We start from the raw sequence: 25,940 nt of genomic DNA on the forward strand, positions 1-25,940 counted from the left end.
AGGAATTTTTCCAAATCGCAAATGATGGGCTAGAACTAAATCACTCTCTTTAAATTCCTTTAGCTTGATCAAACCGTCGTAGTACACTCTGTGCCATGCATCGGTGGCTTCTATGCATTGTAACGCCATTTGATGAATCTCATCCAAGCACTCTCAATGTAGTAGCAGCATTTAAGGGAGTCTTCATTTCCTAGGTGTTCTTTGATAGCCACTCGCAAAGAGGTTAGCTTTGAGTTCAATAGGAAAGATTGCTTTTATACCATACACAAATTTAAAGGGCATCAATTGTGTGATGACCTTATAGGAGGTTCTATACGCCTAGAGGGCCTTTGTAAGTCAATCATTCCAATCATGTGTGTGCGCTATAATTCTTGTTAGAATCAAACAAAGAATTCAATTGGTGACCTTGACTTGGTTGTTGGCTTTGGGGTAATACGAGGTTAACTTTCAATACCTAATCTTATACACTTCAACAACCTCTTCCATGATTTTGTTGAGAAAGTGGGTAGCTCTGTTTCATTGATGAGATCAAGTGGATTGCCAAAGCAAGTGATGATGTTTTCGTACAAGAAAAGGGCCACGTTGTTGCTATAATCTCTCTTTAGAGCTTTGGCTTTGCACCACATTATCACATAGTTCGTATATACCAAGATATACATGGTTTGCTTCCTTTTGCTAGGAGGATTAATGGGGTCCTACAAAGTCGATGCCCTATTTTTTGAATGGCTTTAGTGAAAGGATGGGTTGTCGTGGCATGGCACTAGTTTTAGTTAGTTTTCCTATTTGTTTACACATGTCACAACACTTGCAATAACCATAGGTGTCTTTATGTAGTGTGGGCCACCAATGATAGGTAAGAAGAGCTTTCCAAGCAGTCACTTCTCCTGCAAAGTGTCTTCCATAGGGCTCATTATGGTAGACCTCAATATAATATAAACTTCATCTCTTGCAACGCATTTGCAAAGCACTTTGTTCTTGCCTTTCTTATACAAAGCACTGCCTAGCATAGTGTAGGAGGCTGACTCCAATAGTAATCTCTTCTTCTCTCTGCAAGAAAGACCAAGGGAGGTACTATTGAGTAGCCAATAGGTTGTTAGTGTTTGCATACCATGGAGTAACAATCTCAACTAAAAATAGAAAAGCATATGGAAGATCTAGATCATCATGTTTTTTTTCTTTATATTCCTTAAGGGATAGATACAAAAAGCCATCTAAATAGACCTCAATGAACTCATGTAAAGAATTCATGAAAGTGGAAGTCATCACACATTAAAAGGTGGTTGAGGCATTGCATAGTCTGAACGACATTACTATGTATATATAGGTCTCTGATTTTGCGGTAAAAGTTATCTTTGATCAATCTTCCTCTACAATATGCACTTGATTGTAGCTACTAAATTCATCCAATAAGGAGAGTACAACTCATGGCTTGCAATGGTATCCAACAATAGATCAATGAGTGGAATAGGGAAGTGATTCTTCTTTGTATTGGAATTGAGTTCCCGAAAGTCCATGCAGATGTGAAGCTGTCCATTCTACTTTGAAACTCTCACAATGAGCGAAACCCATTCACTGTTATAGCCATTGGGTGTTTTATGTATAAAATCATTGTCTAAGAGCTTCAACAACCCAGTCTTCCCTAGAGTAGAGTAGTTTGGGTTTATTTTGCATTGGTACTCTCTTGGAATTGTTAGTTCTTTCTTCTTAGCATGTATAATTGCGATTACTTCCAACTCCGCTAAGTTGGATGGATATTCTTGAACCTTTGGTTGGTTGTTAGTAGTAGTGGTATTTTTAGGGGCTAGACAAGGACAATCTTTTCCAGTGTGGCCTTCACCCTGACCTTCTAGGGTTAGGGCGATTTGGGAAAATTTTACATTTTTCTATATACCTTTGGTTGTCACTTTGATTCTAGCAAGTTGAACCTTGCTTCCTCTTCTTACTTTCTCCTTTAATGGTCTCTTTCAAAGAGAAGATTTCTTCTATATGGTTCTTTCTTAAACAATAGGAATAGAAGGCTCTTGGTATTGTTGGTTTTTGTGTACATTCAGTGGCTAGGTGTCTTGCTTGGTGGCATTTTCTACACCATGTATTTGATCTAATGGCATTTGCTAGTGGTATTTACTTGCAAAGTCCTCAATTGCTCTGTTATCACATCCATACTCTCCTTTTCAATACTACAACCCAATTGGATAGTCCTTTTGACTTTCTTCTAGTGCACTTAGGATTGGAGGTTTGTGAGGTCAATGGGATCCTCATAGCATGGCCTATTTGGAAGGTCCAGTGTTTTCAGTGGTGGTGCATGCTGCTCCGTGTGCACCTTTCTTGTTGAGCTATTTTCTTCTAGAATTCTCTCCCTTTGTTTGTGTTGGGAGCAGCTCCAGGGAGACTCACTACATTTCTATTGGGCCATGCTGTTGATCATTTGTATTGCCATGTTTGACTTTGAGTAATATCATTAGACACATCTTTGTAAAAAGAAAAGAAAGCACTGTATTTTTATCTGATATTTTCAGAAGATATGGGTAAATAAAAGTGGTGTTTGCTATATATGCATTGAGTGGAGACCAATTTGTATAAATGATATTTAGTCTCTAATCAGTGAGAACATATAAGGTCTAGATTCTTGGGAAAGGAAAGAATGGAGGTCTAGAGGGAATTTTAGATGGGAAGTGAGTTGTAGAAATGAAAGAGCTCCATGTAGGTGCAGTTAGGCCAACTTATATCAGCCCATGAAACAAGGTACTGTTTAGGATGGACTGAGTTACAGTCACAAAAGTGATAAAACAAAGTGCAGAGCCAGAGTGTAAGTGCAGTGTTAGAATGTTTGAATTCATTGGAGAAATGGTTTTTCCCTTGTCAATATGTGGGGATATATTGAAGTTTCAAGTGCATTTTGGAAAAGTTAGCGACACTCATGGAGTTTTTGTATGCAGCTGCCAAAAACATTGTTACGAACTGTTCATCAGCAATTTCACAATGGCAGCTTGCAGGTATCATAATGCAAACTCTTATTGTTTTGTTAATTTTTCAGTAAGCCCATAAGCTGTAGGCAATAAGGCTCATGTATTATTGAGAGTGAGCCCTTGGTTTTACAGATATTCTGTCAGCAGAATTTGTGAATAGACAAGTTGGTGATTTATGCACTCTTTCATTTGTTTTTCTACTTGAAGCATGCCACCAAAGCAGCTCATGGCCAGCTTTCACAAATCTCTTGGTCATCCTAGCTAGCACAACATAAGATGAGGTATCTTGTGACCTGAGTTGAAAAATGGTTCACAAGATATGCTATGGCATGGAAAGCTACCTTTCTTCCCAGCACGATCTTCACTGCACTTATCTGAGCCTTCTAACACAAGATATGGTATAGCATGGAAAGCTTATCCTTCCTTCCTTCCAGCATGATCTTCACTGCACTTATCTGAACCTTTAAACACACATTCTTCAAATGATCAGATGGGCTTTCCTGCAACAGAAAGATGCCTGAGTGATACTCATGTCACATGCCAGCTGGACAACAATGAGAAACAGGACAGATTAGGTAAATGGGACATGATAAGTACCTTGCCAACAAATTTATATGGAAATCCGCCTTGACTTCAACAGCAGAGTGAGGCATGAATCTATCTGGACTAGAAAAGGACATTTCAAAGTATCAAGAATGCATGTGACAATCATTAAAATCATCGAGTGGTTTAATTCACCACCCTCCACCGAGTCTACTCCTACCTGCAAGTACACAAGGTACATAACATGACAAAGTGGTCCAAGCTGCAAGACAGAAGTAAAAGAAGCATAAGGGTATGCTAGTTCAAGGGGAGGCTTGTTGAGTATCCTGCCCTAAACCTACCTTGTGAATGCAAGGCTTAAAAGCAGACATATAGTCAAAATATAGTTGACAAATTCTGCGAGTACCCTTAGCTCTATCCCAAACCTAGTCCTGTAAACACAATAATGTCTCAAACATGAGATTTAACAGACTGCCTTCTGCAAGGAGCAAGATATAAGAGTCCATTGAAACTGTATGAAGGAAACCAAAGCTGAGCACAACAGTGCCAAAATTAAGTTTTTCTGCTTGTAGGATTTTTGTCTTTCAAGTTTATTCTCTCTTTCTCGTTCTCTCTTCCTCTTCCTTTCTTCTTCTCCCTCTCTTATTTCCTATCTTTTTTTTCTCTCTCTCTCTCTCTCTCTTTCTTTGTTGCCCCTCTCTTTGTTTCTCTCCACCCCCTTATGTTTTCTCACTCATTCTCCTCTATCCCTCCCTCTCTATCTCTCTCTTTCCCCATTTCTTTGTTATCTTTCATGTTTATTCTCTCTCTCTCTCTCTCTTCCTTTTTTTTTTTTCGTAAAAGGTAATTGTATTAATTACGAAAAAAAGTACAAGATAACTTGATTACAAGATACATGACGCCAATCCAGGCCATCATGTGAAGAGGGGCTAAGTGCTACAAGTTACAAAGTTATGGCAAGGGGGCAGATGAAATTGCCATAAGCCAGGGACGGAAGTTCTCCCTAGAGAGCAAATCAAAATGCCGGAGAAGATCCAACTGCCAATACAAAAGGCCCTTAAGCCTCGCAATATGTCGCTGAACATTATAGGCGGAGTCAAAAAGAAAAGCATTCCTAATGGTCCAGTTATGCCAACAGCCCCAATATCGAAGAAAATGATACATGAGTTTCATATGTGGCTGTGCAGGAGTGGGGTATTTGGGCTGCCCGAAAACCCAATCAAATGGGCGCAGGGTGAATCCAACCGCTCCTTGCCAAATAGCCGACAAAAAGAACCAGATTTTTTTTGCGACAGGGCAAGAAATAAATCTGTGACGGGCCGATTCCACCGCAATGGTGCAAAAGAAACAGTTGCCATTAGAGATTCGTCGCTTGGAAAGAGCCGACGCAAGCGGGAGACCACCAATCATCACTCTCCAAAGAAATACTTTACATTTGAAGGGGGTCTTGTTCAACCAGCCCTCCATCACAGTTGCCCTCCACCAGGACCGGGATTTTCGTAAGCCCCATAAAGCATTGGCTTTGGTAACTAACCATTGTTGATCTTTGATCAGAATATGATAAACTTGATTAGCAGAAGCTTTGCTTAAAGGCAGCCGGCCTTGTAGGTTCCAATCCTGCCAGGGATGATCTGAAGCAAGGGCAGGAAAGGGTTGTCTGTTCTGGAGCATCCGCAAAAGCTGTTCCCATAAAGGCCTATATCCCCGCGGAATCCTGTAAAGTCTCCTGGCTGTACGAAAAGATATAAGCACATTACGACTAGCAAGGGTGGCATCCGCGACCGAAGACAAGCCCAAACGAGCCATCCGGTTGAATTGTGGTCTAAGCTCATTTTTGCCTTCCCATACAAGTAAACGCGAGACTGCCAATAATTCCAATTGAAAAGAATTCGTAGTCAAGCGATCCTCCGCTGGATGCCACTGAGCCTTTAGAAGGACCCGTTTCCAGGAACATACCAAATGATTGAGCAGCGACGAGGAAGAACTGGAGAACTTTGAATCAGCATTAAGAACATGCCACCAAGAAGTCCGGATTTTCGCCATTATTTTGGAAAAGATTTTGTACATTGAACCCATCAAGGAAATGGGGCGCCACTGTGTCAATGTAGATGGCGAAGGAACTTTTGGAAGCAGTTTAATAAGGCCTTCTTTCCATGAGGCAGGCATGATCCCGGTTTGCCATACTTGCTGAAACAAGGCCTGCAATGGTTTCGCCAGTTGGGTAGCAAAAGCTTCAAAGAACTCATTGGTGAGACCATCCCAACCCGGGCTTTTATCCTTGGGCAAATGTAACAAGACGTCCATAACCTCTGCCTCACAAATATCGGACTCCATAACAGCTTGCATGTCCTGCGGTAGCTGATTACGGACCAGGTCATAAAAATCCGAACGGGCCTGAGTGGTTTGATCTGAAGGTGGAGAAGTGGTGCCGAGAAGATCACGGAAATAAGTCCTGCACATCTGCACAATAGTCTGCGGATCCATGATAAGGTGACCTTCTGCATCCTCGAGTCTGGTCATATTCTCCCTGGCAGGAGAGGCGTGAAGAGCTCGAAAGAATTTATGGGTTTGACATGCATTATCTTGCAACGTCTCTGTCAGATGTTGCAGTTTGGCCTGCTGATATGATTTCAATTGGAATTCTTTAAGGAGATCCGCCACTCGCATGGCCAGTGCGAGCAGAAATGCATTATCCGGAGTGTCCACCAGCAGAGAACGAACCAAAGCCAGCATGTCCTCGGCTGCCTTGCGACGCTGCTGACAAAGAGAGGCATGGTGGATCCCATACTGCCGAGCAACCCGCTGCACATTAGAGAGCAATCGTTCGAATGACGCAGTGCCCTGAGAAGAGAAGTCGAAGAGAAATCTGTCAATCAATTGCTGCATATAGCCCTGAAAGATGGCATGCTTCAGGTAAGACGAATTGAAACGCAAAGGGAGTCTCTCCAGAAATTGCTTGAACGGGGCAATGGGTTGTGCAAGCAGCTCAAGCTGCAGAGGGAAATGGTCCGACAGGGCATATTGCTGCAATACTTTTATTTCGAGCAGCTCAGGAAGGAAATCATCATTCTGCATGATATATATACGATCCAATCTCGACCATGTTGTTGCATACTGGGCAGAATGGAAAGTAAACCCTGTAGCGGACGGGTGTACCCAGGACCAGAGATCTTGCTTGAGGACGTCAAGAGCCAACGCCTGCCACATACGACTTTCCGGCGTATCCATCACCGAATGCTCTGATGTGGACTGGGAGGAATCCACACACATATTGAAATCCCCCATGAAGAAGCCCCGTCTACCAAGTGACAAGGAGGCCTGCAAAGTTTGCCAAAGCGCCCGACGAGATAAGGAATCATTCGGAGCATAGAGGCCAAGTAGCCATAAGATTTCCCCTTCAAATATAATTTCAATCACCAAAAAACGGCCATGAACATCATTTTTAATCAGAACAGGCTGATATTTGTCATGGACAATCATGAGCACACCCGAATAATGCATGGCCTGTGACCCAGCATAAAACAATCTAAAGCCATGGCAATCTACCACTTTTCCGGCTTCATCATGACTCTTGTGCTCAACAGCGCACAGGACATCCCACTGATTTTCATGCAACACAGTCCACATAGCATGTTGCTTGTGTCGAGAACAAATTCCACGCACATTCCACGTGACGATTTTCATGTATACTCAAAACAAAATCAGGTACGAGGCACTGCTTGCCTCGATTTGACTTTGTCAGCGAGAATGTCCAGGACTCCCTCGTCCAAGAAATCTGCCAACACTGCAAAAGAGTTCTGCGGACCAGATTTGGAAGTAGACGGCATATCTGCTGGCTTTTGGATGGAACGGGGATAACGACGGTCCCACGGGGTAATGACATTACCTCTGGTATCAAATGCCAGCTTAGCAGAAGGACCCTTTGAACGATCCGAGGACATTTTCTTGGCGGGCTGATGACGGGGGGCAGAGGAAACCATAGCAGGAGCCGAGCGCTCAGAAGACTGCATTTCCTTCCTTCGCATGTATGTACGCATGGAATCTTGTGATGTAATAGGCACATTGTTCTCCATGGCCGCAACAACCCTGTTGCCTTTTTTTGCACGGACTTCCACCCAATTAGTGGCGCTAGAATCCAGACCCGCAACCTGTTGTTTACCTTTGGCCAAAGCTTGAGGCTGATGGGTAGCATCCAGCGATGGGGCATCGCACACCATCTCTTCCATGGGCGGCACAGCATGGCCATCATGGGAAGTGTGTTGCTGTTCCGGGCACTCGGCCATAAAGTGCCCCAACTGTCCACAGGAGAAGCAGTGCCCTGCAAAATTGCCCCATTTCAAACGAAAGTGTAATGGGTGCATGCCAGGGCAATTGAGGCGTAACCAGGCAGGCCTTTTTCTTGTAGTGTCCCATAGCATACACAAGCGGTTGCGATTCACAGCCCGGAGACTGGGAGGGACCAGAACAGTGCCCACAACGGCCATGGCATCCTTCAATAGTGGCCAATAAACAGCCGGACAGTTTTCCACCTCGACCCAGACCGGGCATTCACGTTGCAGCAGACGCTGAAAATCTGCCATTGGACGCCAGGGAACCACATGAACCAACCGGCGTTCAAAAAACAAAGGCAGTTTAGACAGGAGAGCAGCACGGTGCGTCTCTGATTTCAACAGGACCTCAAAAAAACCCCGGGAGCCAACAAAAATCTCTTCAACACAGTCCCCTTGTAGCAGATGTTGCAACCACTGGCGAATACGGGAAAGCAACGGGATTCGACCAGTGAAGAAAAGTATCACTGCGCGATCATAAAATACCGAAAAAGAGCGTAGGACAGTTTTTGGATCCACGGTGGCGTCCAGCACATCGTCAGGTGCAGAGTCAGAAAATGCTTCCTGATTATGTTGAACATAATCGCCAAGCAAAGTGTTTGCAAATTCCAGCAAGTGTTCCCAGTCCACTTCCTGAGAGTCCACCGAATCCGAGGCAACCTGGGCATAGGACCGATCCTGAGAAACGTCTATCTCTTCCGAAGCATGCTTGGTACGTTTACCCGCAGGCTGGATGCCAGGACCAGAGGGCATCTCTTCGTTGCACGGAACCATATCCTCAGGGTCCTCCGCATCGGAATCCGGGCCCAGTGCTGCCACTGTTTGATCTATGAAGTCCAGATCCAAACCAGCCATCGTATATGATGATTTGATCTCGAAGGAGGACTGACCCTCTGTTTTGCCGGCTCACTCGCTTTCCCTTTTTTCTGCCTCCGTGCAGGGGCAGACAGGCGAGGCACAGGCCGGGCGGTCTCCACAGCAAGACGGGACAGGCTGGGCTGCCGGGCAGGGGTCCGTCAGTAGTGTCCGGGAACAGGGCACGCTGGCGGCGCCAGGCGCAGGGCGACTGTTGAACTTAGGGTTTTTGGTGGAATAGACAAGGGCGTGAAACCTGATGCAGAGCCTACCAGAGCGACGCGCACTGCTGCCGCAGAGAGAAAGCGGCGGACGGATGCCAGCGGCCGATTCCAGCCGCAGACGGAACCTGCGTGATGGCAGGACAGGACCTGCGGGACAGGACCTACGGGACGGGACGGGACGGGGACGGGGCCTGCGGGACGGCACCTGCGTGGCGGAATCTGTGACGACGGGACGGGACGGAACCTGCGACCTGCAGGCGAGGGCGACGGGCGGGACGTGCAGGCGGGCGTCAGGCGGGACCTGCAGGCGAGCGCGTCAGGCGAGGGCGACGGGCGGGACGTGCAGACAAGCGTCAGGCGGGACCTGCAGGCGAGGGCGACGGGCAGGACCTGCAGGCGATGGCGTCAGGCGGCAGCGACGCATCACGACTTTCTCTCTCTCTCTCTCTCTCTCTCTCTCTCTGAACTCTCTCTCTCTCACTCTCTCTCTCTCTTCCTCTTTCTCTCCCTCTCTCATTTCCTATCTTTCTTTCTCTCTTTGTCTTTCTTTGTTGCCCCTCTCTTGGTTTCTCTCTCTCTCGTTCTCTCTTCCTTTTTCTCTCCCTCTCTCATTACCTATCAGCCTGCCACACTGCTACAAGCCACCAAAATACAGACTTTCCTACTCCAAAAGCCAGATTTTTCTGCCCTGTACTGCTGCTTTTTCCAACAATCAGATTTTCTCTGTCATCAGCATCCAAAACACAGACCTCCTTCACATCTTGGTATCCCCACCTTCAAGTACTGGTTTGCTGTTCTCAGGTTCAGGATTTTTATGAGATGGCACACTCCATCCTACCATTTGTGGCATCTTTGGCTCTACCTTCAGCAACATACAGTCTGGACTGCCTCTTTGACACCCTTGACCCTCGTCCATCACACAGCCCAGACTTGAGTCCCTGACCCTTGTGTGAGCCCTCTGCTGCATTTTGCATTGAGCCTTCACTCTTTGCTTCAGCTTCTTTTGCAGTTGCCTCCCATTGTATCATATTGTATCTCACTTAGATTATTGCATCAATACATGCATTTCGTCACCATTGTACATTTCCTTTCTCATCATTTTCTTTCATTTGTTGTTGGAGTTTGTTCATTCTTTATGCAGTGGACTACAGCCCACTTGTTGCATGTATGGTGTCTGATCCTCATTGTGGTAAGTGGTGGTGAATTTTGATCAGCAATGTCTACATGACGAGTTGTCCACTATATGCATTTCAGCAGCAATGTGAAGAAAAGAAAAGAAAGTACAATCTGTGATCTTCAGAATGTTGGACTTAGCAGTTAAAGGAAAAATGAAGTAGCCTTGGTCTCAATTTCGAGAAACCAGGCATACCTACTAAGGACATTGTGTGCCATGTAACATGTGGCGTAAGCATTCCTTTTAGGATTCAGTGAGCTCAAGCCAATCTTACAAGGTCTCAAGGGAGCTAGGGCTATGATTGAGATTGTGACACAGCAAGTACCTCCTCAATGGTGGGCAGATACAAACAAACACTTCTTAGACTTGGGTTGTTCTCTTTCAGGGGTTATATCTTTCTAGCAGTCATTGCAACTAGGAGAGACATGACTTGTTTGTAAAGGAGAATGGAGGCAATGAGAGGACTTGGACCTCCTAGAGTTCATAGGACGCTCTAGACAACAGACAAGAGTAGTGACATGTTAGAAGAGAAAGTGGTATACATTCCAGTCACTTGCCTTATAGATGGATGGAGATATTGGTCTTATCAGAGGCCTCCGTAGAGATTATAGTGGGATCTAGGAGAGTGGGTTTGGAGGGATCTGCTTCCTTGATAGGCCATGTGATGTAGCCTTCTTTGGCTACACTATTAGGATGAGGAGAAGGATTTAGATGAATAGGATCAGAACACATCTAGCAGCCACCTCCCATTGGCATAGACAGGGTATCGTAGATTATTTCTTATCAAAATTTTGGAGGAGGCTAGATGAAAGCCTTAGGTCTAGGAAGATATTCTCTCTCCTATGGCTATTAGCTCACATGAGCTTAGTAGTTGGCACTTGGCTTGGATATGGCAAGGACCTAGTGGCATGCACAAGATGTGGTGAGCTAGAGGAGATGTAGAGACATTGCCTAGGGGATTGTCGAGAGTTTAGGAGGTATGATGAGAGCCCTTAGGATGGTATTCCATGGCACAACAAAGGCCACGGTTGTGACCTGGAGGTTGTAGCTCGGATCATAGAGAGGGGCCTAGCTGGTAGCTATGAGGATGTTCATGGGAGCCTATCTTTTGAAACTAGCCTTCCTTCTTGGAAGGGTGGTTGATAGCCTAATTTAACACTTACTGTAGCAAGCAAATGAATTCACAAATGTGAAATATAACTTTATCACAAAAATCTTAGATAGTAGACTTTGGATTGGCCCCAAAATTTGAAGTCCCTTGTGGTATTTCGTTAGCCTCTATTAATGTTGGATAAAGTACATTGAGATTTGGTGCCAACCTCCAATACCTCTTACTGTCAAAAATGACCAGCAAGCCTTTAATTTGATTTGCCCCTTTATCTAATAGGGGATAGTTGACCCTTGACAAGTCAAAATGAGCCTCAAATTCAATCGGGATGTCTGGCTTCTTGAAATATTTGGTGATTCATTGAAGTCCAGCTGTTGATTCCAAGTACTAAGCCTTTAGTTTCTTGGCAAGCACCCGAGGTGGCTGCTAAACCCTAATCTTTGTTGTAAATTAGGGGTTGCTTAAGCAAAAACACAACTGCTCTTCACTAGGGCCCTGAAAATGGCTGAAATCTGCCGAGGATTTCTTGTAGAGGAGAGAGAAAGCTGAGGAGAGAGAAATTCATGATTTCAGTGGCAAGAAGGTGCCAGAAGAGCTCTGAGCTGACTGTGCTGTGGATCTTTTGGTCATGGACCTTGTGGTTGAGGTCATCGTGGCTGGAAAAGTGCAATGGCCTTGTCTAGTGTGACTCCACAGTGTAGGCAGGTGTAGTCTGGTGGGGTGGCTCTCCCTCTTTTGAATTAGCGGTACATTAGAATCAGATTTGTGGGAAAAATCTTCACTGCTTTCTGCATGGGTCCATCTAGGTTGACTGGGTCTTCTATCTTGTAGAAGCATTATGAGACACCTCTGAAGCTCTAGGAAGAAGATCTCTTGACATCTCTGGTCCTCATTGTACTGCTGCAAATGCATCATGTCTGAGGTTGGACTGCATGTGATTGTCCCTATGCTTGGACAATGTTCGAATGTTGGGATAATATTGGTAAACTGAGCTGGATCGCGACACACTTAGGACTACTGAAAAGCAACCTTGTGATGTGGTGAATACTATCTTACATACACAAACAATGATCATTTAAGGGAAACTGTGAACAGTGAACTATGTTGTACCCCAGTTGAATTTTGAATCTGGATGTATGAAGACTAAATGCATTAATGAACATCAAAAGTAGATTAAACAGTGAATGCAGTTGTGATGATTGATACATAAACACTAAATGCAGTAGGACTAAGTAATACACACTTTTGGAGTGTACAGTGAATAGGAGTATTATTGAGAATGCTTTGACAGTAGGGGATCATACAAGTGCAAGTGAAAATATGGATGCGTTCAGGACACAACCACTTTCACTAGGAAAACAAGGTAACACTTTGGGGAACAACAATCCTTTCGAACCCCAAAGAAGCTCTATCAGAGATGAAGACATGATGCTCCCACCCCTACAAGCATCAAAAGATGCTTGAATGTTTGCAAAAATACTAAAGACAACATATAGGGGAGGAGTGGATAATATGAAGGTTCTCATGAGCTTTAAGGGATTTATAATTAACAACTATCCATTGCGCTTAGAGATGAAGTCAAAGAAATGTTGGTAAGTTAATGCTAGAAGTGAAAATAAACATGAAAACATGCACAAGTGAGTGGGAAAATGGGAAGTACAGTGAGATTAAGACTGAATTGCAGGCTAGGGGTGGGCGGATGGAGCACTAAAGATACAGCCATGTGGAGCAATCATGTCGAACTGGTTCTAGTCAGGATTGGTGGGTATCATATACCATATATCTCTAATGAGATGTTGTATGGATAACATTTGGATTGGTCTCTGAGCACTCTCAGGTGTTGCTTGTGTGGCTGGCAGATCTCCATCATCTCTCTTTGGTGTAATGTATGTGTTTGATATCCTTGCACCCTCAGTCAGCATGTGACTTTGATCTTCTACACTCTCTGGAGTGTCACCCCTCTTTGTATGGAGGCAATGTGTGTGGTCAATGTTCACAGAACCTTCTCTAATGCTATAGCTAGAGGACCTTTTCGAGAAAATTCCGCATTAAAGAAAGAGGCCAATGTTTACTCTTTGTCAAGGTTAAGGGAACTTGAAAGAAAGTTCCTCAGTGGGAGCACCATTTAATGATCAATATAATGAAAATAACAATGATCTGGAGCACACAAACCCCTAGGGACCACCATAATGTCTGATGTGATTGCAGTGATTTGCTAGAAGATGTAACATCATAAGACAAACAAACAATGACAATCAGATAGTACCATGGATACACAAGTGGTGGGTGATTAATTCACCACCAAGGTGCCTTGAAAGACATTGATGTAGATCCCTAATCACAAAATGTGGAAATAGTCGAAACTCGATGCCTTGCAGAAGCATGTCATGACCATGGATTCCCCTCGTTCAACCACATTGCCAAAGCATCCCTCAATGTGAGAATAGAGTAGGATTAAGCACAACTTGCTGTCCAAACCTCCCATCATGAACCTAGACCACATCAACTAATTTGATGCATGTGGCAAGCGTCTCTCAGGGTCCAACACATCAAGAAATCAGTGAGGCCAGCAAGCCTCACCACCACCCTCTCACAGTCCCTCTTTGTGGAACTTAAAAGGGATGCCAATATCACTAGAAATAGATGCCTTAGTCATTGTAGCTGTAGCTGCATGATGGGAATGGGAGTTGGAGTCCAAGGATGATAAAGAGCTTGCATCGCCCTTGGCCTTCTTCCCCTTCTTCCACAAAGCCGCTAGCTTCTTGCAATCCTTCTAGAGATGCCCCTTCTTGCCACATAGCACTTCACCTTTCTTTCTTGCCACCCCTCTCTGCAGCTGTAAAAGCTCAAACCTTTGGAGCTTTGGCAGGAGACAACAACCTCCCTTGTAGCCTCAGGCTAGACTCATGCTTGATCAACATAGATTGCATGTGAACAAAATTGATTGGAGTCATTGAGTTCTGGGTCCTCAAGGCAGTGTTCACACCATCACCCGGATGGGAGCTTGCAAAGCACAAGCCCCATAAGAAGTGCTCTAGGAGGAATTGCTTGCGTGCTATGGAATTGAACTTGGATAGCTGTCACTCGGATAGCATCCATCAACTCGAACTTGAGGGTCTCAAGGTGTCCATAGGGAATGACAGCCTGCATAGGTGATGGATCCTTGTACATCAAGTGAAGCTTGATCCATACCTAGGGAGAAGTCCCATAGGAGGTATTGGTAAGACTTCCTTGGAGTAGCACCAGAGAAGAGCCATCAAGGACTGCCTCCTTGAAGTTGTCCTTGTCCCAATCTGATGGAAGTGGAGATGGTCATTGAGGATGCAGAGTCCCACAACCGCTTCTGCAGAAACCAAGCCTTCATAACAACACTCCAAGTAGAGCAGTCAAGCCCTTTGAGTTTATCATCAGTAGAAGAACACAGAGGTGCCATGAAAATGAATGAAGAGAGGAGTTTGAGAGAGAGATCTTGGGCACTTTGGGTCAAAATCAGCACAATCGAAAAAGAGTTCAGCAGTTACAACAGTTCATACAGACGTGTGCAAGAGTAGACAGTGAGTGGAGCAGCAGTAGAGTGAATGTAGTGAATAATCATTACGACCAAAACATGAGACCTCTCTAAAAGTGAAAATGCACAAAACACAAAATTCCAGGGTGCAGATCAGTGACATGTAGGTTTTACCAGTCATTGGATGAAGTCGGCCCCTAAATGCAGGATATGTGAGTCTTAAGCACAGTAGGCGACAGCAAACCCGGCTTGGGTGAAGCAGTTCTGGCCCCAGACAACCAATCAACAGGAAAAAAGGCAGGGGACACAGCTCAGGAGACTGAGAAAACAGGTCATCCAGACCAAGAGTAGTCATTTCAGATCTGAAACTGTGAGTGACAACACAGAAAACTAACAAACTAGCAACATTGGTTGTCTGATACCATGTGAGAGTGTGCAAATGATCAGAAGTGTGAAAGAGAAAGCATAACACTAAGACAAGGATTGTTATTCTGATTCTTCTATCATCGAACACGTTGATTGAGGTTATTTTGGCAAAAAAATTCAGCAGTAAGATGCCAAGACATAAGCACACTGAAAAGGTAACATTGTATGCATTCTATGATGCTTGTCCTAATGTTTGGAATGACTGCTCACAATTAGCAGATATTGAACAGCGAAATACTATTTGGATATGATTCCGTTTGCGGGATTATCAGGTTTTATTTGGGTATTCATTGATGGAAGCACCATTTGATATTCGAGATAACAAGGATGCTCAAATCGTACAGTTATTTTAATATTGGTATTCCAAGAAAAGTCACCATCGGATGTGGAAAATGTTTCAGATTGTTGATCTTTGAATGGCTGTCTAGTAATACCATAATATGATGATAGCAAGGTCACTTTTGTGGCAATCTCAAGTAGTAGCCATGCTGGCAAGTTCAAGCTGAATTAGGTTTGTGTCAAATTGAGAGAAAGTTATTCAATGTCATGATAAGACATGAAAGGATTGAAAATTCCTTGAATTTTGTGTTTCTTTGCAATGTAAAACAAGAGTTCCTATACTGAAGTTCTTGTTTCTTTGCAATGTAAAACAAGATTTCCTATACTGAAGTTCATGAGATCTGTCTTCAATTGGCTTAGTAAAATTTGATGAAACTAACATACTGTCAGGTAGTAGTTGCCACCATAGCTTTTGGAATGGGAATAGACAAGCCAAATGTGAGATATATCATCCACTATGGTTGGCCTCAGGTATGCTTCTCTCCTAATTGCCTTTTTATTTTCCATCCTGCATGAGCATTGAACTTCTTGTCTCAATCAATAAGCACTTTGTTTGTTCTAGTGTTAACTTTGTTGTGGAAGTCCTTTAGGGAGGTGGCCTGGGTCTTTCAGTTCACACAAAGGCCATGTAGTCTTTGGTAGAATGTCTCATATATAAGGTCGGGTGTTGACCTTTCCAGAGTTTGGAAGCATATTATCAGGAGGCAGGTCGAGCTGGAAGAGATGGGCTTCACTCTGAGTGCAGTAAGGTCTTCGACTCTCGAATTTTTGTGCTGCTGACTGTGAATAAACTTGAACTCCAAAGTCAAGACTAGCAGACTGAATTGAAAACATTGTCTTGTTCTCCTTGCGTAACTCAGGGTTTGGTTGTGAGAACACAATATGCATCTAACATTTCTCTGGCTTGACTTAGTGCTATATTGTGACATGACTGTCCTTCCATCTCTGTTACCTAGTCGACGTGACTTAGAGCAGACAAGGCATGCTGTGCATATGCTGGAGCAATGCTTCAGGTATGAATCTGATGGTCTTTGAAAGAATGCTATGTGTAGCTTCTTTGTCTGATTAATATATCAAGAATTATCATTCTTCCTTTGTAGATATGGCTTGTCAACTACCAAATGCAGAGCAAGTATTTTACTCAGATATTTTGGTGAGGACATTGCAAATGCTCGCTGTAACACGTAAGCTACATCTATGATGCCTTTGGTTTTAGAGAGGATGAAAATAAGATTGTTGTTCAAAGAGAATTGATGTGGGTTGTGAGTTGTGGTAAGATCCTTAGGACATTCTTAGGACCAAGTCTGACTGCAAAACAACCTCTGAGTGCAACTTGCAGGATTTATCAGTTGCATAAAACATTTGTCTACTGGCTTGGCCTTTCTAAAACCAGTAATGATGGTTTTTATTTCAAAAACAGTGATAATGGTTTTTATCTCAAAAAGAGACTTTCATGGAGCTTGAAGGGGAAATAAAACTTGATTGGAAAGTTTTGAAACACACACACGTCATGTGACGTCCTCATCACAGGAGGTAAGGTATTGACAATTTGATCCAGTGCATAATGTATTCGGCAGGCTCTAGATGCTGATGTAGATAAATGAAGAAACATCGCAGTTCTAATGTCTTTGCAAGGGCTGTCAGGTTTTTGAGACCAGAAATTAGTACAACTGAGCAAGTGTATGTTGTGATCAGTGCTCGTAAAACTAATGATGATTCCCACAAAGTTTATCAACCCAACACACAAGATGGAGATGTTCAAGCAACTACTGTGAACATATCACCAAAATAACTGAAATAACCACAATCACAATTTAAACCTCTTACAAATTGAGAAGAACTCTGCAATGGGTGCTGGGGAACAGAATGGGGCTTCCTCCATGTGTGTAGTTCTGGATACAAGATTCTTCTTGATTTGAGGTGCACATGACAAAAACAGAATCTTCTTACCTATATTTAGAATTGAAATAGTACATGTTGCTTTGACTATGCATTGTTTTGGACTGTCATGGTGATGGGTTCTCTTTGAGGCTTTAAAAAACTGTGCTTGTGTGACAAGAAGCGCCATCATCTAATACCCTAGAATAATCTGTCTTTGAGATGTGAGTTGAGCAATAAACCTTCTCAAGTGCCACCAAAAATGACCTCAATCCAGCTTTAGAAGTGATCAGGAATGATTGCCTTTGGAAAAATATATTTTAGTGCTGCTCTATTCATTATGCTTTATCTTTTTTAGTTCTTGATATTGTGACACTTTGTTTAAATCTCTTTCTCCTATGGTTGCAACAAATGAGTCCTTAGCCATATCTCTTTCTCCACCACCATGGAATTGAACTTCTCTCAAAATTGAGACAAGGGAATCTAACTTTTGGATCAATGCGATGACCAAGCAACCATATTTTGGGGCAAAATGCTGATCAATCTCCTATCCAACTTTTCACTAGTCTGTGCTATTTGGATCTTTGCCTTTTGATTGTGTAGATCAGTTGATCCACTCAACAGGAGTCTCCATTTCTTGTTCTTCCACAAGCTTCCATAATGTTGATTTTCTAAGTTTTGCATGTTGGTCTTGTGAGCTATGGAGAATTGAAGCTCAGCTAAGAGTACATAGTTGACAGTGAAGAGAGTGAAGACATAGTACGATTCCCAATGCAATTATAAAAAAAAGAGCATACTGATAGTACAAAGTACAATCCTTAAACCTTAGGGTTGTTAATGTACGTTCACACCCGAAAGGTGTAAAACACGATAAGTGTCCAAACTGTGTAACATAAGCATTGAGGGAGAGAATGAGCACTTGTGGCCTTTACACAAATGGGATCAATCTCCTTACATTAAGGAATGCAAAAGGGACACTACCTAGCCAAATTGAAAGTTGACTAGGATACTTTGCACACATGAATAGAGAGATGATGATGTAAAAGAGAAAGAGAGGAGAATGTGTGGTACAATATGAAGCAAATAATTGAAGATGCTAATATTTAGAGTTGACTAGGGTAATTTTGCACACATGAGTAGAGAGATGATGATGCAAAAGAGAAAGCGAGGAGAATGTGTGGTACAACATGAAGCAAATAATTGAAGACGCTAATATTTAGAGTTGCATCCCAAGCCAAAATGGTGGGGGAGATAGACATACATAAATGGAGGGATAATGGTGGTGATAATGTAGAAAGAGAAAAAAGAAAAAGGGGTAGAGAGGATGATGGTGCGGAGAGGTTTGGGATAGTGAAATGGAGAGGAAGGGGATAATGGAGGGATAGAGAATGAGAGAGATTGAAGGCAAGAGTAGGAGAGGTTGAGGGTATGATGAAGTGGGGGATAAGAAGGGTGATGAAGTTGGAAGATGGGTGGGGGGCGAGGGAGAGAAAGATGGTGTGTGTGATGAAGTGAGGAAGGGTAGTGGAGTGGAGAGTGATGCGGGAGTAGTGAAGGAAAGGAAGAGAATAGAGATAGTAAAAATGGTGGTAGTGTGGAGTATATGTGTCCCCTTTTATAGGCACTTGATTGGATTATATTATTTACTAATCCTAATTTATCAAGCATAATCTTGATTGATTAGAGCCTAAAATTAGATGATGGACTAGGTGATGCAAGATAGTGCATGAAGTTTTCCTTCATAATACATTTTCTTGTCTTGTGTGCATAAGTTTTCACAGTCCAACTTCCCAAAGTAATGAGAAAAGAGAAAGTAAATTACAAAAGGTTGAAAAATATGAGAGAGAGTTGTGCATATATATTACTAATATAATGTGATGCTTAAATATAGGATGGATAGTTTTACAAGGTTTTGAGTAGAGAGAATGTGAAAATGTATATATACTTCTTACAATATGTTCCATCTTTCATAAGGAGAGGAAGCTTGCCTTGGAAAGAGATTCATGGAGAAAAAGGCTTTGATTAATAATTGAGAAGAGTCTTAAATCTCTACCATTATAGATGTGGCCTTTGTTACGAATACCTTTGTGCACAAATATACTATTGCATTTTCTTCCTTTGGTGGTTCAAAGCTTTTTCTATGTATGTATTATTTATAAAGCTTTAAATATTAAAAAGGAGGAAGTGTCATAGTTAATTTAATAATATGCTAGGAAAAGTGAGATACATGAAGTTAAAAAAGATAAGAGAGAGAGAAAAAAATCGGATGTATGTGGAGAGCTATTCGAGTATTTCCTTAAAATACTCAAAGACATATGTGTTCAAGCTTGGTTTCACCTCCTCCTTTCATTTTCAAAGATCTTGGCTCCAAGTGATTGACACCTTTGAATTTTTTGTAAGTAACTTAATATCCCCTCGTCCTTATGTTGACTTTTTTATATTCTTGGCACCATTTTCTTAAATGTGAGGAGACTCTTATGTATCACTCAAAGGTTTTTTAATGTCATGTGGCTTGCATTTGAATCCATTCAAGCCCAATGCTAGAATTATTGTAGATAAATATTCTAAAGATAATTACTTTTAGAAAGAAAATTTTCAAGAAAAAAGTAAATCACTCTTATTCGGTAGAAATGTACAAGTCTTTATAAACATTGGTTTTTATATAAGGCTTAAACCACACACCCAAAATTTATGTACACCTTGTGTGATTTTAAGAGGAGGTTCACATGGAAAAATAAAAGGTTGTGAAATACACCCATCGGCATATAAAATAGAAGATAGTATAATTGAGAAAAAAAATTTCTCATAAGAAGAGTAAAAAGTATCCGAGTGTTGTACTGCGGATCATCAACACTCTTCTGTGAGCATAGCCGTGAGTCAAATCTAACGATCCCCCTAGAGTGAAAAAGTGATTAGTATACAAGGATTATCCACCAAAGGAGATTAAATTTAAAGCATTGCAAAATGCCTCAAATTTGTCATGAGAAAGAGTTTTGGTGAAGATGTTTGTCTCATTACTGGTGGTAGGACAGTAGACAAGGCTAATATCTCTTGCATGTAGCATCTCTCTGACAAAGTGATAATGGATTTCTATGTGTTTCGTGCGTGTATGAAACATTGGGTTTCGTGCCACTGCAATGGCACTCTGATTGTCAGTAAACAAAGAAGTAGCCTCCGTGATAAATATATCAAGATCAACCAACAAACGTCTTAGCTATACACATTCAATTGTGGTAGTGAAAGGTTTCTTGTATTCAGCTTTACAAGATGATGTGGCAACAGTGGATTATTTCTTGCTAAGCCAAGAGATACAAGATAAGCCAAGAAAGAAACAGTTTCCACTCATAGAGTGACGTGAATCAAAATCACCATCTCCATTTGAATCACTATAAGCATGTAGTTGTAGTGGTCCCTCCTTGGCATAAAGCAATCCAAGAGTCCTAGTACCCTGTAAGTAACGAAAAACACGCTTCATAGCTTGCCAATGTGACATGTGTGGGCTGTGCATATATCTGCTCAGGGCTGAAACTGCAAATTGAATATATAACCTTGTGTTGCATAAATAAATGAGATATCCAACTATTGGGGCATATGTATGGACATCAAACAAATTACTGCCATCATGCAAGAATAGCTTGAGTCCAGTGTCCATCGGTGTGCTAACTAACTTGCAATCTTGTAAGCCAAATCTCTCAATTAGTCTATCAATATATCTAGACTGTGACAATCTAATGCCTCTAGCATCATGAATGAACTGAATGTCCAAATAGTGGTGCAAAGGCCCCAAATTTGACATTTCAAAAGTTTGTTGCAAATTTTTCTTGAATGCTAAAATCAGATTAACATGTGCCCTTGTGAGCACAAGAGTAGACTTTGATGAGCTGTTAATGAACCCTTGGATGAGTAAAAAGGCATCAATTTTTGCATACCAAGCTCGGGGAGCTTGCTTTAAACCATACAAAGCCTTTTTCAGCCTCAACTGCCTGAAGTTTCCCATGTAAAAATGCAGTCTTAATATCAAGTTGGTGCAACCATGATGGGCAGCCAAGCAACCATAGATCGAATGGTACTCATACAGGATGTAGGAGCAAATGTCTCTTAAAAATGCATTTAATAGCCTTGTTGTCCAACTTTTTTCTTAGTACTTTGGGAATACGAGCATACATAAGATACCTGAAAGTACAAAAATGGCCAACTGAAGCTTTCCAGTTGTTCCAAGTCTGAAAAGGCGTAACATTTTTTAATACCTTGGTAGAGCACTTGTTCAAAACATGACAAGCACATATAATTGCTTGCATCCAAAAGCCATGTCACAAACTCTTAGCTTTCAGTATACATTTGGCCATCTCCATGAGTGACCGATTCTTTCTTTCTACAATCCCATTCTGTTGTGGTGTATATGTAGCAGTATATTGAGGGACAATACCTTTCTGTTTCAAAAAAATATTCAGCAAGGAAGACATATATTCTCCCTCTCGGATTGAATGGAGAGTTTTAATCTTGCAGCCAAATTAATTTTCAGCAAATGCAACAAAAGCCAAAAATTCATCATACACCTCAAACTTTTTTACCAATGAGTAGACCCAACAAAAACGAGTAAAGTCATCAATGAAGGCGATGAAATAATAACATCCACATAATGACTTCATTTACATATGTCCACATACATATAAATGCCAATCTGTAATTTGGTAGTTGCCTTAAAATCAACATCACGAGGAAACGAGAATCCATGCATTTTTTCCAAAACGCATCTCTCAGAAATCTGCTTAGGAGGTCTCTCCAAGAGAGGTAAGGCATCTAGCATCTAAGTACGCTGCATAAACATCTGTAAACAGAGAGTAGAGCCATCAATGGCTTTCAAGACAATCTCTCGAGCACACTACACAAACTTGCCAACAGGAGCTGTAATAATAGAGGAAAACAAATCCATGTGGGATGTAATGTGCTTGGAAGCACCACTCTCAAGAACCAAGTTATAGCATCCTCAATAGAGCTAAATGCTCTATTAGTCCAAGAAGAGTCATAACTGCAAGTGTTAAAACAGTAGTCACAGTCTACAACAAAAGACACAGACTTTGTAGTAGTAGAAGATGTACAAAAAACAGACATCCTTGACTTCTTTTTCTTCTCCTTAGCAATGCGCTTCTTACATTCCGTGATGAAATGACTTGGCTTCTTGCAATAGTGGCACTTGTGCCCTCCCTGTCTCTTGTTGCTCTATGAAGTACTTGAACTTCCAAAACTTTGCGGAGCATTTTTTGATTGGCTGCCCTTGTTCTTCTAGAAACCTTGCCATAAAAGCCTATTCAGAGGCTATACATCCACCCCACTGTTTTTTCTTGTTTGCTATTCTTCTAGTAGCAAACTAACCAACCGAAGAAATGTAAGTGGCTGTAGAAAAATTCTCATGGTGAGATTTAGGGGCGTATTATGAAAAGCCAAATAAGAGGGAGGCAAGAAATTCATAGTAGTAGAGATCAACTATGCATTCGAATAATACTCATCTACATCCATTAATTGCTTATGCGAGTCCTAAATTTTGTTAAGATGATCGTGCATGGTATTACCTTTATCCATATTCACATTCTCAAGCTCTTTCTTCAAGAAAGAGATGCATGTCTCATTTTTTCCAGCAAACATCTGCTCAAGTGTAAGCCATGCTTCTCGTGAAGAAGCTGCAAACTATATGTGCATGATTATAGACTGCTGAACTGCCAATGCAATCAATGACAATGCTTAAGCATCCCATGTGTCCCAAGCCTTTTGCGCTGCTGATCTTTGGGGAAGTGGCTGAGCTAAAGCGGGCCTTTGATCACGTCCTCTTGTAGGAGGTGTTGCAGGAGCCACAACTCCACGATAAACTTCTTCACCACTAACATAATCCCAGAGATTTTTTGCAATCAGCACATTCTTCATCATGAAAGACCATGGAGACATACAGTGGGTTTACCAGCCTACCTGGATCCTGCAGCTAGGGATCCCTGTTAATGCTTGCTACCCACTGTAAGGTGTTGCAAATGTCTACTCCACTGCTGTGATGACGCTTTTTCACTCGACCCAATGGTTGAAGGCCTCATAGGCCATGTAACCATTTCTTCTATTGGTTAGACCCTTCTATTGTCTAAATTGGGAACCTTATAACATCCATTTGTCTATTTGCTTCTTATTATAACCTTGGCACTTGGACCATAGATGCCAGATTATGGCCTAACATTGCCAATGAGCTGAGAAACTCACCACACACCAGCTCTTAGCACAAACTCTGCACAACAGGCCCCTCGCTTTCTCTCTAGAGCCTTAGAAGAAAAGCCAGCTATGAAAGGCTGAGATTAACATGATCAAGATGCAACACAACTGACAGTTGCATTCATGAGATGAAAGGCTGAGATAAACACAATCAAGATGCAACACGACTGACAGTTGCCTTCATGGATAAGAGGAGGATATGAAGACGAATGATACAAGCCACAAACAGGCTGCCTATAAGGGTTGTCATCATTACAAAGAAATGTCAGTAAGCTACAAATCTGGCCAACTTAAGGAAACAGGCCGCCCCAGAAACTAGCTAATTGGCAATCTAGTTGGATCAATTTTCTCACACAGCCCAATGCAGTGTCACATGCATTGACCAGCCAATCAACATCTATCATTGCCATCCACAGTTGGCATTTGCTGTTTCTCTTCTATGGAGCTCCAGAACTTTGCTGCCCGTGCACCTTTTCAATGACAGGTCATGTACAACCTCCATATGAATTAGAAGGGGGACTGAGAACCTACAAAGCATTGTGCTTGGATTTCTGAAAGACGAGAGCAGGAGCATGTGGCTCATCCAATGTTTGCCAGATGAACTTAAAATCTTGAACATACCATAAGTAACAAGCACGACACTGTATAGGTTCTGAACCCTTTTATTTAGTATGGAACTTGTTCATAAACTATCACGGACATTCTATATGCGACATTTACCACCACATAGATCTCCTTGATTGAGTTGTAATCTTCTTCCTGTGCTGTTGTGAAATGTCATTGATGATCATTGTGCTTTTCATTCTTCATCTGGTTTCATTTTAGAAATGACTCCTTAGTTGAAGTGTGCTGTGTGCCTTGTAGTTGTGATGTTTGCACTTCTGGGCCTCCCCCCATGGAGGATTTAACCAAGGAAGCAGAATTACTGCTCACAGCACTTCTTGAATCTCAGGTATTACATACTGGCGAAATCCTGACTTGCATCTATACTTGAATAATGTTTACCAGGCTTTTATTTGGTTTATGTTTATGTTCCTTTAGAATAATCATAGAGTACTTCTATTCCATTTCTCTTCTCCTGTAGGAAGCTTCAGTCATTCCTTGCAAACAGAAACCTCTCATCTCAGCTCCAAGGAAGAAGCATGCTAATACAAATAAGAGACAGCATTTATTTTGTGATGCAGTTGATAAAATCTCTACAGTAAGTTTGCATCCTTTTCTAATGCAGCAAGTGAATGGCATGTAGGAAAATTCAGGCCCTTAGGGGATAATTCATTAGCATGATGCTTAGTCACAATTTGATTAAGAATTTTGTTTATCTGTTTGTGCAGTGTAATTTTGTCACCCTTTTCCCTTGAACTAAAAAGCTTACAGCAGCTGCTTGCTCTCACATGTTGAGTTTTCCCTTATTTCAGAGCAGTGGAATCAGCTTCAGAAATCAACTTTGGTGGAGGGGATTTGGAAGAATTCTTGCAGATATTGGTTTTCTAAGGGAACCTGATCATCTTGTAAGTCCAATAAGATTCTCAACTTCAAAGATTTGCATTCAGTCAGGGTAGACGTATCTAAGTGCTGTTTCATTCTACTCAATCCATGAAAAAGGTATGATCTGAGATGCCCGTAGACTCCAGTTTGATTAGATTACCCGGTCTCAGGTTTAGTTATTGTATTCAGTATGTTTGTTGCGATTGTACAGCTGGAGATACTATAACATGATTGTTGATCTGAAAACTGATATGCTTAGGAGGAACAACTGTGAGGCAAGTGTTTGCAGAGAAAACAGGGGCATGGGTTCAAGTGTGCAAAGGGTGTTATCCACTTGTATAGGTGTAGCTGCATAGATACTAGACAAAGGGAGGGTGAGTAGGTTACATACTGTGGTGGCATGTGCCCATTGGTGTGGCCTATGATGAAAATGTGTAAGTCGATACAGTTTAGGACAATCCCAACTTCCATGACTCGTAAATAATCTGATTAAGCACTATTTACATCAATTATCTAATTCACAAAACTGAAATGCACACTTTACCATATAATCTTGGACATTGGACACCTTGGCCCCAAAATTGGTGCCCCTTTCGATATTTATTTAACTTAATTGAAGAAGAAGTTGATGTACAATGGGATTCTCCCAATCCCTTTCGGTATTTTAACTCCTCTTGCTGTCCAAAATGTCCAGTAAGTCTTCAATCTGATTTGCCTCTTGTTTCGGGTAATCAATTTGCCTTCACCCACTTTGATGGAGATGGAAAATGCCCCAAATTCAATGATTTGCTGGTCCCTCCACTTGAATAGGCTAAAAACAGCCTTGTTGAATCCAAGTCTTGGAACTTTCAATTTCT

The 25,940-nt window shown here is 42.0% G+C and overlaps 1 protein-coding gene across 7 annotated transcripts in view; it reads left to right on the top strand.

Annotated features, from left to right (window-relative positions):
- The window catches only part of LOC148011436 (ATP-dependent DNA helicase Q-like SIM), a 117,794-nt gene that overhangs the window by 63,234 nt on the left and 28,620 nt on the right, over window positions 1-25,940 (top strand). For 3 of the 7 annotated variants that reach the window (XM_087670503.1, XM_087670505.1, XM_087670504.1), the window contains 8 exons: window positions 2,937-2,993; window positions 15,862-15,942; window positions 16,152-16,215; window positions 16,385-16,484; window positions 16,572-16,655; window positions 24,463-24,550; window positions 24,683-24,799; window positions 25,014-25,106. In XM_087670503.1, coding sequence (XP_087526629.1) covers window positions 2,937-2,993; window positions 15,862-15,942; window positions 16,152-16,215; window positions 16,385-16,484; window positions 16,572-16,655; window positions 24,463-24,550; window positions 24,683-24,799; window positions 25,014-25,106 — 684 coding nt within the window. Of the gene's footprint in view, window positions 1-2,936; window positions 2,994-15,861; window positions 15,943-16,151; window positions 16,216-16,384; window positions 16,485-16,571; window positions 16,656-16,891; window positions 16,987-24,462; window positions 24,551-24,682; window positions 24,800-25,013; window positions 25,107-25,940 lie in introns of those variants that run through there. The other 4 variants (XM_087670507.1, XM_087670506.1, XM_087670508.1 and 1 more) reach the window with 4 other exon arrangements.

The sequence above is a fragment of the Lygodium microphyllum genome, chromosome 28, assembly GCF_053477565.2.
Source record: "Lygodium microphyllum isolate KBCC chromosome 28, Lygodium_microphyllum_v1.1.10, whole genome shotgun sequence".
Lineage (NCBI taxonomy): Eukaryota > Viridiplantae > Streptophyta > Polypodiopsida > Schizaeales > Lygodiaceae > Lygodium > Lygodium microphyllum.